This window comes from Heptranchias perlo, chromosome 19 (assembly GCF_035084215.1).
Source record: "Heptranchias perlo isolate sHepPer1 chromosome 19, sHepPer1.hap1, whole genome shotgun sequence".
NCBI lineage: Eukaryota > Metazoa > Chordata > Chondrichthyes > Hexanchiformes > Hexanchidae > Heptranchias > Heptranchias perlo.
Window position 1 is genome coordinate 32,891,170 of NC_090343.1, and position 16,084 is coordinate 32,907,253.

The 16,084-nt window shown below is 43.5% G+C and overlaps 1 protein-coding gene across 1 annotated transcript in view; it reads right to left on the reverse strand.

The window, feature by feature from the left end:
• Positions 1 to 16,084, reverse strand: part of LOC137335296 (probable phospholipid-transporting ATPase IIA) — a 128,272-nt gene that overhangs the window by 6,426 nt on the left and 105,762 nt on the right. Inside the window, exons 24-27 of the mRNA XM_068000601.1 lie at positions 13,855 to 13,919; positions 9,935 to 10,043; positions 1,510 to 1,567; positions 732 to 935 (exon numbers count right to left, since the gene is read on the reverse strand). Coding sequence (XP_067856702.1) covers positions 732 to 935; positions 1,510 to 1,567; positions 9,935 to 10,043; positions 13,855 to 13,919 — 436 coding nt within the window. The remainder of the gene's footprint in view (positions 1 to 731; positions 936 to 1,509; positions 1,568 to 9,934; positions 10,044 to 13,854; positions 13,920 to 16,084) is intronic.

Below are 16,084 nucleotides of genomic sequence, written 5' to 3' on the forward strand. Positions count from 1 at the left end.
CAAGTTTACTCTGATATTGTCACCAGCCAAATTGTCAGGAACCAGTGACTCTAGCATTAGGTGCAATATAAAAACAGCTGAGTGGGAGACAACAAAAAGTATTTATATGCTTTGATGCCATTTGCTCCAAGGTATAATGAAAGATCATTTAAATAATAGACATCCTTTTAGTACAGCGTTCAAGATATGTTGTTTCAGGATGCTTTTGTAATTATTTGTTTAAATGAAATGTTTTGCAGGAAGCTGGTCTGTCAAATCAACAACAGCAGACTGTAGGGCTCTCCCGATAGCTCTCTGAGTTCACGTATTGAGTACTCAAACCATACAGCCCAAAAGCAAGGTCCCCGGTTTGATCGGTACTTTGTGCTAAGTTAGCTAATTCCAGTTGGGATGTTATTGGCCTCAGTCCCTGTGAAGTGGGGAGGTGGGAGGAAAATCAGCTGGGGTTGCTGCTTCTGATCACTATCTAGTCACTCCAGCTGGAAGTGCACGTGTGGACATTTGGTGAGTACAGGATGTGATCCTGCCCCTTCCTCACTACGCACTGTCAAGGCTCACACATAAATAATGCCCACTTGGGCAAGGTACCAGAGGGCACTCAGTGGAACTGTATCCCAGCACGGAGTTAACACATTCAGGAGAGGAAAGGGGAGAAAGATTTTAAGAGAAAGATTGGGAAGAAAATAAAAAGAGCAGACTGTACTCCCAACAATATTTTGACATTGACCTACCAATAAACTCGTGCAAGAAGACAAGAGAAGCGATGTAGCAGCCGAGACTGAGAAGTTCTGCCACAATCATGAGCCAGTGCCAGGTCTGGATGGTGAGCGCCACCATCAGTAACTCAGTGAGAATGAGAGAGGTAAAGGAAATGGCTACCGCATGTACAAACTCCGAGTCAAACAGCAGAAGTGCTCCATACATTATTATACCACCTAGAAAAACAAAGCAGAGTGTCATTCTTGTTTTGAATGGAGTTACAGGCACTTGCACTTCACAAGTGAAACACACATGCATGCACACACATACTTTCGCCTCTGAGTCAGGAGATTATGGGTTCAAGTCTCACTCCAGAGATTGAGCACAAGATGTGGGCTGACACTCCAGTGCAGTACTGAGGGAGTGCTGCTCTGTCGGAGGTGCCGACTTTCAGATGAGACGTAAAACTGAGGCCCTGTCTGTCCTCTCAGATGGATGTAAAAGATCTCAAGGCACTATTTCAAAGAACAGCAGGGAAGTTCTTCCCGGTGTCCTCACCAATATTTATCCCTCAACCAACATCACTAAAACGGATTATCTGGTCATTATCATATTGCTGTTTGTGGGATCTTGCTGTATGCAAATTGGCTACCTTGCTTCCTACATTACAGCAGTGACTACAATTCAAAAGTATATCAATAGCTGTAAAGCGCTTTGGGACGTCCCGAGGTCATGAAATGTGCTATATAAATGCAAGTCTTTTTTTTTCATTCTTTCACACACACTTGTGATAAAATATAATTTCCATACCTTGGTATATACTAATTAAAACCCAAATCAAAAAGGTTTTGAAAGAGAGTGGTCGACCCTGAAACAGAGAAAGGAAATAATCAGTTTTGGAGATACTCCTGCACCTTACCATTACAGTTTATTTCCAAGTCAACATTTTAATATTCAGTACAGAGAGCCTTTGTTGCAGATGTTAGGTGAGAGAAAACCTACATTTTTTAATGTGCAATTGAACATTTTGTTCTCAGATTTAGAAAAGCTCACCAACCTGACTTAATTTAGATTTATTTGGAAACTAATCAATTGACACATTTAACAAGTTATATTGTTGTGGCCATATTTGGAGTTTTTCAGCAGTGCTAAGTTCCAGGAACTGTTGCTTTAACTATATCTGCTGCAGCATAAATTTCCATTATATCTTTAAGTTAGACTTGGAGTTTTGAAATTTGTCAGCAAAGATGCAATGTTGCAATTGGTCCACATAGCTGCTCAAACATTTGTTTTCAATGTTGGTAAAGTGCCTCACAAGCTTCATTATCTGAAGACATCAATGGTCCTCGAATAAAAAAGTTCAATCAATGGAAAAATTTTCACCGCAGTTTAAGATGCAAACACATGTGAATCTGTAACCTTTGCCAGTCCCCTCCCAAGGGGAAGTCATCTTTCATTAATGGACAGTTAATTTTACTGTTCATTTAACACCTGCAGCAGACCATAATTATCGAGAATTATTTTTTCTTTGGTACATCACATTAAAAATGTTTCAGATTCTCCTACTGGTGTATGTACTTTTAAATAATTCAAAGCTGCTTTAAAAAGTTCAAAGCAGAGATTGTGGAGATGGGCAATAAAACTGTCCCACTTTGATTGTGCTTCAAATGGAGATTTTTTCTTTGTCACCAGGTAACCCTGAAGCATCCCATCTACTGACCAATCTCAGAAGACCTGCGGCTAGCAGATCGGAGATTGATAATCCCGAGACTTCTACGTGACCACAGGTTTTTAGAGGTGAGTGCAATAACCACTCGGCCAAACCAGAATGGTATTTAATCTAAGACTCCCTTGGTGTGTCAGTAAGTAAAATGTACTGTACGACATGGTACAGAGCCATAAAACTCAGGAAAATCCTAGGTGCAATCCATATGCTGAGCTAAATTCACTAATCTCAGTCAGGGCAGTGATGGGAGCATTACAATTGGCTGCAGTATCTCAATACGGAAAGAATAATCAGCAAGGATTCCTGATCCTTTCATTTTCCAGTTACCCATTTGGAAAGTGCACATGTGGATATTCAAAGCAGAGATTGTGGAGATGGGCAATAAAACTGTCCCACTTTGATTGTGCTTCAAATGGAGATTTTTTCTTTGTCACCAGGTAACCTTGAAGCGTCCCATCTACTGATCAATCTCAGAAGATCTGCTAGCTTAAGTATGATGGCTCCCCTGTCAATTCACTGTTTAAATTCACACATCAAGAATGGGCATTTGGGATGAGAAGAGAATTTTTGGGGCTGCCATCTGTGGAACCATACATCATCAGGAATCACTACCTTCAGGACAGGAGAGAAAAGTGAAAAAAAAACCAGGAGATTTAACCAGTTATCTGACTCTGTAGTTGTAGTAGTCATCTAATAGAGTGATGTACCTATCACTCATGGTCACTTGCCTCAATTGGATTACTTCCCTGTATTCTCAATCTGGCTAATGAGGTGACCTTGGAAATTCTGTTGTTTTGGGGGTTTAGTTCCAGCCAACTTGAGCGAGCATGAGAGAAATTAGGGGTGGGACTCGATTGTGTCAAGTTTCCACCTCTTTTGTGTCATATCTGAAATTCTGCCAGAAATGGGGACGGGCACTTCTTCCATTGCCCTTTGCCCCCACCGTGTGGACGTCACCAGAAGAGAAGAAACTTGCGGAATGATGTCATCCACCACAGATCCTGCCAGTTCCTGCCCTATTACATGATGTAGGTATACGAGCATGCCAGGACCAAATCCTGGTGGAAATGGGGCACATGACTGTTTTAAATGCTGGATTCCCAATGACATTTTTGAATTAGTGAAAATTTTAGTCTTCTACGGCCAGCCCCTTAACATCACGGCAAAGTGCTGCTCAGAAATTCCTATCCTCTCTGCAGAGGTAGATGCTCCAAATGCAAATGGTGCAGGCAACCAGCCCTTGTACAGATAACCAAAATCCATCAGAATCCATCTCACTTTGCCCTACCACAAACTCTGTGCCCTTGGCACAACTACACCCCCTTCACAGCTGCACATTCAAGCTGAATCAGGCAATGGTACCACCTGCTCATCAACAATTAATTTGCACTAAACGTAGAAAAATGTCCCAAAGTGCTTTACAGAAGTGTAATCAGTTCTGAACTGGGCTTCAAATTCCATATCCTATTCATCACCTTCTCCAAGATGGTTTACATCCAGATCCACAACATTGTCTACCTTCAGCCCTACATCATCTCCATCACTACTGAAACCCTTATCCATGCTTTCTTTACTTCAAAACTCGACTGCTCAATGCCCTCCTTCTAAAATGCAAACTCATTCATAACTCCTCCACCTTCATTCCCGTTCACTCACCTCCCCTGTCCTTACCAACCTTCACACGCTCTCTGCGTTCCAACTTACTGGGCTCGATTTTGAAAGGGCGGCAGGATGACAGCTGGGGGGGGGGGGGGGGGGGGGCGGTGGTAAGGGGGGTCAATGGGCACGCGGGTAACCCAACTATGAAAATCTTACCCTTTCCCACGCAATCGGTGGCCCTTTACGTGGCTTCCGGGTTTGCCGTCTGAAAGCTGCGCAGTGGGCGGACTGTGCACCCGCATGACAGGCTGACAGCTGAAGCGGATCTATTTGAAGGGCCATTGCTCCAATGGCTTTTGCTGCAGCAAACACCAAGAACACACAATATGGAGCTACACAGGGGCAAGGCTGCTCCAAGGTTCAGTGATTCCTCCCTGCAGCAGCTACTGGTCGGGGTGAGGAGGAGGAGGGAAGTGTTTTACCCCGCAGACAGAAGGAAGTGCCCTGCCTCTGCCACCAAGAAGTGGCAGAGGAGGTCACCAGCAGCAGCAGCATCTCCCGCACCTGAGTCCAGTGCAGGAAGCGCTTCAATGACCTAACTAGGTCAGCAAAAGTGAGTACACTTATTGATTCTCCTGCATTCCATATTCCACATCACCCTCCCCTCCCCCCACAACTCAATCTGCACTGCCAAGACTACTCCATCACATCACTCCTCCACTTAAGGCTCATCCTTCACTTACCTGCACTTCCTCACCTCCCCATTAGTCACCCCACCACTACCACTCACCCCGATCTTGATCCAATGTGATGTCTCTGTCTCATACTTACCCTCTGATGTACGTCTTTCATGGTCAGCCTCACCCAAAACAATGCATTCATCGTTGATCACTTTACCATCACTTACTCACATGTCTGTTTTTTTCTCCCCTTCGAGAAGAGCGCACAAAATGCACGCGAGGGCGAGGACTGGAGGGGCGTCCTCACAAATGCGGAGAAGGAGGCCCTGCATATCAGCCGCACCCTCGAGTGCCTGTCTATCGGGGACGCCGAGACTGGCACCCGACAAATGTCTGGTGACTCAACTTTAACATTCATCACACACAACACAAATTGATCTTAAGAATGACACGTTGAGCATACTTGAGATGTTCATCGCAACATGACACATCTGTGATGATGCTTAATATTGCCTTCTGTTCTCTTACAGGCCATTCAACGACTGCAGTGATGGCAGAGGGCGATTCCTCAGAGGAGCTCCTGGTCTATGAGGGCGCACCGTCACATCTTAGCGAGCCATCCATCAGCACAGATACTCACACCTCGGTGGGTCCTAGAAGTCAGTGAGTTGGGTTGGCACCTGGTGAATCACCACACACAAGTGAGCGCAAGCAGATACTGGTGGCAGGGACAGCTGTGGAGAGTCCGCATCGGTGGGCTCACTCCGCTCCAGGCTCTGCTCATCTGGACGCAGATGCTGAACCCCGGGGGCCATCCTTTAAAAAGAGAATGATTGAGGGGCGGCAGCACATTTGCGAAGTACTGGAACAGGTGCCACGTGCACTCTACAATAACGCAGACGATGGAGGAGTCCAACTCCTGCATGAATGGAATGGTGGCACAGGTACGGGAGGGAATCTCAGATATTGTTACAGAGACGTGCGCAACTGTCTGAGATGAGTCGCAGGTAAGTGCGGGAATGTCTGCGATGGAGAGAAGGCTAGCCTCCCTTGAGCTTCAAGTACAGCTCACAAATGAGTCCATTCAGGCCCTGATAACGGCCGTTTGGACTCAGGGTGAACAACATTCTGCCACCTTAAACAGGCTGACAGATACTTTAGAAGTGGCCTTACAAGGCATCACACATACGTCCTCCAAACTGTTGTCCAGCAGGATGGTAGGAGTGATGTGGGTCTGGCCCAGGAGAAGGATGATGATGATGAAAGGGGACATGGAAGTGGGGCCATCACTCAAAGCACCCCCACATCTCACTCGTTGCCCCCCTCTCAACCAGTACCCGTAATGCTGCCTCCTTTCCAGGTGGCCGAGTCTGCCCCTGCACAGGTGCAGTTGGAGCAGTCTTTGGAGGGGCTCTCACAGGTTCCAAAACCCAGAGGGCGTGGGCAGAAAGCACCCAAGCAGTCAAGGCATGAACATGAGCAACCTGCCACTACCTCTGCTGCAGCCACAGGGGATGCACCATGTAGGAGTAGTAGGAAGAGAAAGGCTAAGGTTTTGTGATTACGAAGGGTATGCACAAGGGTGTCTGACAGACTGTCATGTTTTTCATTTATATTTCCGTTATATTCACATTAAATATTATCATTCTCACCACTGCTTTCATGTCTTACCCATTCTTGACTGGCTTTTGTGATAGCGCCCTTTCATGAGCTTCACCATAAATGGCGACACTTGATGCCACCCATCGGGTCATTTTACAGTGGGTAGTTGCAGGACTGTTTTGTGCGGGGGGGGAGTGGGGGGAGAGGAAGAGGACTGGTGTTGGGGCTGTCTTTCCAGGTGGTGTGAGGACAGGACTCTTCACACTTTCTGATGTTAGGAGAACCGTTCTCATGAGTGACTCCCTGGCTTCACGAGCAGCCCGGTGAACCGCTACTCTGGCCATGGGTTCATCCTCCTCCTCCTCAATGTGAATGGCAAATGTGGATGTGGCCTCCTCAAGCGGTACCCCTCTCTGTTGTACAGGGCACAGCACACTACTGTAATGCGTCCCAATCTGTCTGGTGCGTATTGAAGCGCTCCCCCAGAACGATCAAGGCACCTGAAGCACATCTTGAGCAGCCCTATGGCATGCTCAATTGTAGACCTAGTGGCGATGTGGCCGCATGTATCAACGCTGTTGCTCGATGGTGGGGTTCCTCAGAGGTGTCATGAACCACGTGTGCAGGGGGTATCCCTTGTCCCCAGGGAGCCAGCCATAAAAGGGTGTTCAGTGTGTGGAAGAGGCCCGGGACGTTGGATTCCCTCAGAATGAAGGAATCGTGGCAGCTGCCAGGGAATCTGGCGCACCCGTGAAGGAATCTTTTGCGGTGGTCACAAACGAGCTGAGCGTTGGAGTGATGCCCCTTTTGATGAACAGTCCTGGCTCGTGTTGAGGTGCTCGGATTGCTATATGGGTGCAATCGATTGCACCCTGCACCCGTGGGAAGCCAGCCACAGAGTGGAATCCCATTGCCCTCTCCGACTGGTTGAGGTCGTCCATGGGGAAGTTGACATACTGCGAGGCTCTGCGAAACAAGCCGTCGGTGACCTGTCTTATGCACTGGTGTGCAGACGACTGAGACACCCCGGCGATGTCACTGGTGGCACCCTGGAATGATCCGGAGGTGAAGAATTTGAGGGCAGTGCTGACTTTAATAGCGACAGGTAAGGAGATGCCAACAGGCCCAGCCTGGAGCAGCTCGGCATGAAGGAGGCTGCAGATGTCTGTGACCACCTGGCGACTCCCTCTCAGCCTCTGTATGCACTGCTCCTCAGAGAGGTCCAGGAAGCTGAGCCTCGGTCTGTAGACTCTCTGGCGAGGGTAGTGCCTCCTGCGATGGCACTCCCTCTGCTGTTGCCTTCTGTGCTCTTGTTCAGGTGCCTGTGGTACAGCACTGTGTTGTGGAGCTCCAGTGGTGGAAGTGCATGCCGTGCCTGGCGAGGATGGTGATGTTCCTCATCCTCGGATGTACTGGTGAATTCAGCCATCGCACCCCTCATCCTGATGGTGTCAGTACAAGGGGGGTCCAAAAAGTTGGTAAATATACATAAACAGAAGAATTCTGAGAGTAAACCAAGAATTTTCAGCCTAAACACAATGATCTCCCAGCCAAAAGTTTGTCTGAGATACCTGAATGCCCTGCTGCAATAACTTACCTTTTATTCCCATCTGCCAAATGGGCATTTAAATGTCCAACTGGCTGCTGCCTGAAACATGTCCCCTTGAACATGGAGTGTTTCCCACAGCATGGGAAACACGCTGAGGTTGAATTAAAATCGCACCCCTGCCTCAATCTCCACAAAATTAACGACTTAAACAAGATCAACTATGTCAATAAGTGGTTTAACTATCATCCCGCCAGCTTTAATTGCCGGCTGGACTTCCAGATTTGGGAAGCGCGCGCGCACACAGGTGCGTCTGTGGCAATCCCGGAAGTCAGCGGGTTGGAGGCGGCTTCCGAATCCGCTTGGGATTTTCCCAATTTTCACAGCCCCCACCGCCTCCCCCCCCCACCCCGTTCCCAACGCACCCGCAATTTGATTTTAAAATTGAGGCCACTGAGTTCAAATCAATGTTTGCCAGACTACTGTGTACAGTGGTTGTGGTACTAGATTAGCAACCTATAGATTGAGTTCAAATCCCACAGTCGCAAGCAATAAAATTGAATTCAATAAATCTGGTAATTGGCACGATAACACCACAAAAAAATTACCATGAAGTTTCCGGGTTGTCATAAAAACCCATTTAGTTCACTAGTGTTCCCTACCTGGCATACACATGACTTTGGTCCCACACAATGTGGCTGACTCTTTATGCCTGCTATGGTAATTAGGAATGGGCAATAAAGGCAGCGTTGCCTAAATCCTCCTGCAACCTCCACCAGCCTTATATCTAGGTTGTGCCCTTCAGTCCTCTGATACTGCCTTCCTGTACATCCCCTCTCCTGCTACCCCTCCATTGGTGACAAGAGTCTGTAGCCACCTCTGGAATCCCTACCCCCATCGACCTCTTCACCTCGCTACCTCATTCCATACCTTTAAAATACATCTCTTTTCAACTATGTCTTCAGTCATTTCTTCTAACTCTCAGATCACTGCTCAGTGTTTATTCTATCCTTTGTTTAAATACCTTGAGCTGTTTTATTACGTTAAAAGCACCATGTAAATGGAAGCAGCTGTTTTTGCTGAATACCAGGAATAGGGTATATCTGTGACAGTGGGAATGGGTATAAAAATTTCAAATCTACATTGTAAGGTTGACATGATATTTATTACATTTATATTCAGTAACTACATCAAAATGCATCAAAACATAGTTTCCACACAGGCGTGCACACTGCTTCTAAAACCTCTATTCTCGTGCCACCATGTTGGCTGCTGAGTTGCAACAGGCATCGAGACTGGTATAGCGTGAACTGAAATTTTGACATTTTTCTCTGAATATGCATTCAAACCAGGGTTGAAATAACTTGTGATCTGGTACTAAATCGGCCATCTCATTCCAAGAGGCCACAGGACGGCCGTTGCAGGAAATAAAAACGTCCCACTGGTGCAGTGTAGCAACTCTACTGGGCCTTGGGCTCGGGTACATTATTGGGTCAGCAAAGATAAAGCTTTACTCTGCACCTAACCTGTGCGCTGTTTGATGCTGACACTGGGGGCACGAAATGAGGAGTATGCCACTTCCCAGCACTAACATTCTTCAACCTGGTGGGCACAATTTCACATTAAAAAAAAGTTTTTTAAAAACTTGCAGCTGTATTACATTACTGATTTTGGTCTTGTGCCTTTCTAGCTACACAAATGGTAAAAGGTTTTGCAAAGGGGAAGCTAGATAAGCACATGAGGGAGAAAAGAATAGAAGGGTATGCTGATAGGGTTAGAGGAAGAGGGGTGGGAGGAGGCTCGTGTAGAGCATAAACACTGGCATAGATCAGTTGGGCCGAATGGCCTGATTCTGTGCTGTTAATTCTATGTAAAAATACTTCACAATGGTGACAAAAGTCCTTAAAAAAAGTAGCTAATTAAAAATATTGAATATAATGTTCAAATATTTTTTAAACATATATCTAGTCTTACTTAATATAGAATATATTTAAATAAATAACATTCGGCAGTCTAGATAGATTTAACTGGATTTTGCAAAATTCTAAAACGTATTACAAAGAGAATTATTCCAGCGTGTACCTTGGTAAGATCTTTGTACAGTTCTGGATAGAGCATTGCAACTTCTGATTTAACATCCTTGTCCAGAACGAGAGAGAACACTGGGAACATTGTATAAATTGTAGAATACCTGAGGAGACAGATACAAAATATCACCTTTCAGCTGCACAATATCCAAGACCTGAGGATTTCTAAAAAAATATTTATTTGTTCTTGGAATGTGATGGTACAGGCAAGGCTGCATTTATTGCCCATCCCTCATTGCCCTGAGATAATGATGGGAGGCCTTCTCCTTGAACTGTTGCAGTTCTTGTACTGATGGTGCTCGGTAGGGAATTCCGGGATATTGACCCCATGACAATGAAGGAATGGCAGTAAATGTCCAAGTCAGGATGGTGTGTAACTGGAGGGGAACTTGAAGATGATGGTGTTCCCATGATCTTGCTGCTCTTATCCTTTTTGGTGGTAGAAATCACGAGGTTATGAGGTACTGTTGAAGTAAGCTTGGTGAGTTGCTGTAGTACATCTTGCAGATCGTACATATTGCAGTCACAGTATCCTGGTGCTAAAGGGGATGGATATTGAGTCCAGTAGCAGGGGCACCATTCAAGCAGACTGCTCTGTCCCAGATGATGTTGAGCTTCTTGTGTGTTGTTACAGCTGTAACCATCCAGGTGAGTGGTGAGTATTCCACCACACTCCTGACTTGTTAGATACAACAACCTTTGACGGGTCAGGAGGTGAGCCACTCATCACAGAGTACCCAGCTTATGCCCTGCTCTTGTTGTGAGTGGAGTTGAACACTGTAGAATCAATAACAAACAGCTTCACTCCTAGACTTATGATGGAGGGAATGAAGCAGCTGAAGATGGTAGGACCAATGACACTTCCCTAAGGAACTTCTGCAGCTCTGTCCTGGGGCTGTAATAATTGGCCTTCAACAATTACAATCATCTTCCTTTGTGTCAGGTATGACTCAAACCACTAAAAGGTTTTTTCCCTCAACTCCAGTGATCACAGTTTTGCTCTGGTTCCTTGGTGCATACTTGGTTGAATTTTGCCTTGATATCAAGGGTAGCTACTCTTGCTTCCATATCTGGATCAAGGCTGTGACAAGATCTGGAGCCAAGTGGCTCTGGCAGAATCCTAACTGAGTAGCTTATCAGTGAGCAGCTTATTGGAGAGTAGGTGTCGCTGGATAGCAGCACTGATGACTCCTTCCATCACTTTGTTGGTGATTGTGAGAAGACTGATTGGCTGAATCAGATTTATCTTGTGGATAGGACATTTCGTTCTGAGATTAATAAACTGATGAATTCACAGGTTGGGACTACATTTGTGGTAAATATCACAAGATGTTCAGAGTTGAATATGAAGTACCCTCCAAAATCTTCCCTCGTGATCAATGTGTGATCTCGCCAAAACAGATGGCCAGAATCAGTCAAGTTCAAACACTACTGCTGCGAGAATCTCCTTGGCTCTTGGCCAGACTGCAAGATCGAGGACCCCTTACAAAAGCTTCCAAATTTCACCATTAACTACTGTCACTTAAATTCAATTTGATTAATCTTGTTTTACTTTGAAAGATTCCCTCCTCTTTCCTATTTGTACCCATAGTGACTGACCCTTGCATTCTCATTTAACTGGCAGGGTAGAGCAATGCAGATCCACCAGCAATGACCCTCTTGAGAATTCATAGAGAATCAGCTACAGCAAGAGCAAGCTGTGGCAGATTCTTCTTGTATATTCTTCATCAATCCAACTCAATTCAACTCACCCTTAAATAGTGGGGATTTGAGAAACAGACTGACACAAAATTCAAATTCACAGCCATTCTGAATATTCATACATTAGAAAAATATGATGCATGCTTGCTCTTTCTGTCCTGCACACTTCAAACAGGACACTGTCTAATGCAAATTTTTGTGCTATACTTTTTTAAAAAAGTCTAAACAAAGCAATCATTTCTAATGAACAGAAAACTTTCCAGGAACATAAAATATTGAAGCCACAATTTCTGCAGCCTCTTAATTGACTATCCCACAAACAAAGCCAGGGTTCTTCAAAAACAATTAACCTTTAAATTAATTCATCCTGTGTTTACATCACATCAATTAGATTTTGTAGTCTTAAAATGGCACCCAACTATACTTTAGCAATTGAATAATACACTGTGTTTCACGTGGTATCATGTTCCTGTCCTTATAAATCAATGCTTTGTCATGAGTAACAGCACAGGAGATTCACTAGTAATGTAATAAAAACAGTACATGTACACTATTTCTTGTCTGCCATTCTTCAGGTGTCACTCTTCCTGTTGCACTTAACAATAGGCAAATTTAAGCACATTTATTCGAAGCAAATTTCTTGCAGCTGATTGGATCATATGCAAGTTTATTCCAACAATCTATGCAAAAAGATGAAACAAAGCCAATCATTTGGAATGTAGAGCAGCCTCCTACCAACATAAAATACTTATTAACATAGAAATCACAATGTCGGACCCTAACATATCAAAAAACTTCACAATCACACTTAAAAAAACAAGGAAGCACAGATCTGAGTTCTGAGGCACAGTCTCAAGTGGAAATAATCTTAAAATGACATGTCCTGCTGAGCTGTAGGCTGAAATTGACAAGTGTATTCCAAAGCACATTCTAATCCCAAAGTTCCTGAATCAAACAACAATTAAACTCTAAATGACCTTTCAGCCAATAACAATTAGATTTTGGCATCTTAAAATCACACAATTCTACCGTGGCAGAATAATATTCTTAATTATATGGCATTACACTCCTATCCTTTAAAACAGCAGATCATCCACGAGCAACACCACAGGAGATCTTCGAGTACATCAATGTATTTAAGAATGTCCTGTGGTTTTGTTCGAGGATGATATGCATGCTGACATCACACTTCTACATCAGATTTTGTTACAGATATAAAACAATCTACAAATACACTGTGCTTCTGAGCTGGAGTCTAGAACCAACAAACATAATTTGCAAAGTTTCATGATAAAATAACAATTAAACTCTGAATAATTGAAGGTCTGTTGACTTAACAATGAGACTTTGTGGCCTTAAAAAGTGACACAATTTCACAATACAAGCAGAATATATTGTGCATCAAATGATAGAACACTGCTTTCCTTACATATTAGTGTACTGTGAGCAATGTCACGAAAGGTGTGCACATATATATAATTTAAAAATATTGTATAATAAAGCAAGTTTATTTGCATAATTAGTTGAAGATGGTCATAGAAGCAATTATTTAGAATAAAAAATGCTGTTACTCAAATTGTTCATTGTGAGATAAAACCGCAGCAAATTGCTACTTAGCATTTGAACTAACATATCAAGTATCATTTTCTTTTAAAGAACAGTTTGTAGCTCTATCTTCGGGTTCCCCGACCCAACGTACCATTCCCCAATAAATGCAGGCAACCAGGAAATATACACCTAAGCCTCTGTCACTCAAAGTGGTCATTTGGAGGCACACACCGTGACTTGCCCTTTAATTTTTCCCTTTTGAGGAAACCTCCCCATGGAAAGCCAGCTGGCATCAGGAACCAGCTAAATAGGGAATTCAAAACGTGTTACTCAATACATTATAAAAATGGACGTAAAAGTTAATCTCAAAATAGATCTGAATGAGATAGAACATTTAGCAATTTTCATTTTTAATCACAAATACACAGACAGTTGAGAAGGGAATTACAATTATTTTTGTCGAGATCAATTGTGATAAATAATTTGTCTGGTTTACATCTGAATTATTCACATAAATACTCAAGTTTTCAAATGCTACTCCACAGTCCAATTCAGATTTTTTGAGAGAGCTGATACTTCACTCTTTAACAAAGCTAGAAGTACCATTATTACAGTAATTGTCAGGAAAGATGTATCAATCCTTACATAACTAAAATGAACACTTACCCTATAACAAGGAAACCTTGGTACAGAGGAATGGAAGCAAAATAAAATACTGAAGAAAAAACAGCCTGTGGAAAGATAGAGTTAGTTAATAAATGGAATCATTTTAACTGGCATCTAAATGGGACATACTGCATCTGCATTTGAAACAGATTATTATAGAAAATATTAGTGGGCCAGTGGTGCAATGGAGTGACACCTGTGATCTTCCACATCGCTACTTCTGATTTCAGCCAAATTATTGAGAGTTGTGCTAGGCCCCAAGGAAGGCAGGAACACAGTGCGTCAATGCATCAGCTCAGTACTTCCTACCTGCTGGATTCAGACGAGTAGTAGGAGACTGGATATCTCCCCGCCCTTCCTTCGGGTGAGGGAAAGGAAGAGAAGGTCACTGCTGCCAATAGTTTAAGAGGCCACTCTAACCTTGTTTCATCAACTGCCAATGTCCTTAATTTCATTAACCATTTACTGATATTGCACTATTGTTTTAATGCACGTTATTCACTGAGATGAAGGATGAGAACAAATATTTCTCTCTTTCCCATCTATCCCCCTTAAATTGTGCACTTTAAAAAAAAAGTGCAAAAACGAATCAATTATGAATGAAATTGGGATGGTCAGCAACACTGCTGTATTTTAAAATTCCTTGCTGACAAGCATAGGCCTGCTTACCAAGGCCATTAAAAACTACAAACGGAGATATAGTGTGGCAATTAGGATTGAAGTGGTCTTTTATTAGACTGAAACCAGTTGTGTACCAGTAACCAAGGGGGCACCACTCCAAGTCTATCACCAATCTGTATAATGGTACATAAAATAAATGAATGTCTTTTTTCCTTTATAATTTAGGACTGTTTTGTTACCTATATACAATGCCATGAAGCCATCTTGCGCAAAGCTCAATACATAACGAGCCCCAGTGTGTTGTAATGACTTTCCCAGCCTGTGGGTAGGCGAGCACTGCATGGCAGAGGTTGGGGAAAAAAGTAATAAAAATAATTTTTAGAAATGTACTTTGATGGAATTCCTGGGTCCCGGCAGATGGCAGAAAGCTCTGGTTATGGAGCTGTTCACCATTTATAACACATCACAAATCATTGCCAGATCTCCTCAAGTCTATCTAATACCACTGTTGTAGCTGCAATAAACGCATAACACCACAGATTTAAATTCCACTTAAATGAAAACTTGATAGTTGCTATTTCTGTACCATAAGCAGAAATTTAAAACAATACCATTTATAGTCACATGCTCTTAGCCAAACTATAAAACTCTTAAAAAGGAAATCTTTAATTCCTATTACACATCTAATCATGCAATGGGCTAAATCAAGTAATTTTTCACATCAGTAACTGTTGTTACAGCAATTTCATGTAAATCCCACTGTTGTCACAACAAAATAGGTTTGTTGTCATTGAAAGCAAATCAAAAATTTAGTTACAGGACACACAAATATTCTGCTTCCCACAGAATAATTTCCCTTTTAATCTGCCCCCAGACAACTTCTACTCCAAATACAACTGGGTGGGAACTGCCCCAATTTACATGTTTGTATAACATGTAAATTTTCTCTCCAGGAATTGGAGAAATGTTAGTAAAACAGTGTGCAATCAGGATACTGATCAGATGCAGGAACTCTGGCTGATTTCTCCCCTCCCTGCTTCAGGGGCGCTGGAGCCTATTGTAACATGCCAACTGCTATCCTGGCTCAATCAGCTAAGTCAGCATAAACAGAGAATTGAACTTGGTAGGGTTTAGTGCTCCATCATGCAGTGCCTTTACCCCCACAAGCCCATCAGGGAGCCAACTCTGGAATTGGGATTTATTATTGCCCTCTCACAACAAAGATGAAAATGATAGCTGCACATGGAATAAAGTCCTCTCCCCCTCCTCCCATGGTTGATTGAGGAAAACTTGCCCCTTCTCTGTGCTCTCCCACCCCGAATCTCGCTGGCCAACTTTCTCCTATGCCTTTCTAAGGTATCCCAGGAAGGATAGATTTGGAGGGGGGGGGGGGGTGGTAGAATGGAGATAGAAGAACTGAATTCCAAGCTAATCTTCATTTATGTGCAACAGGCAACCTTGTTATAGTTCATTAATAACTCAAAAATTGTGACACCAATCTTATGGAAGTTGGGGTAAGATATATAAAATTAGCTGACGATGGGGAAAGTGAGGGTGACTTCACCATTCCAATGTTCTCTTGGCCGGCCTCCCACCTTCCACCCTCCGT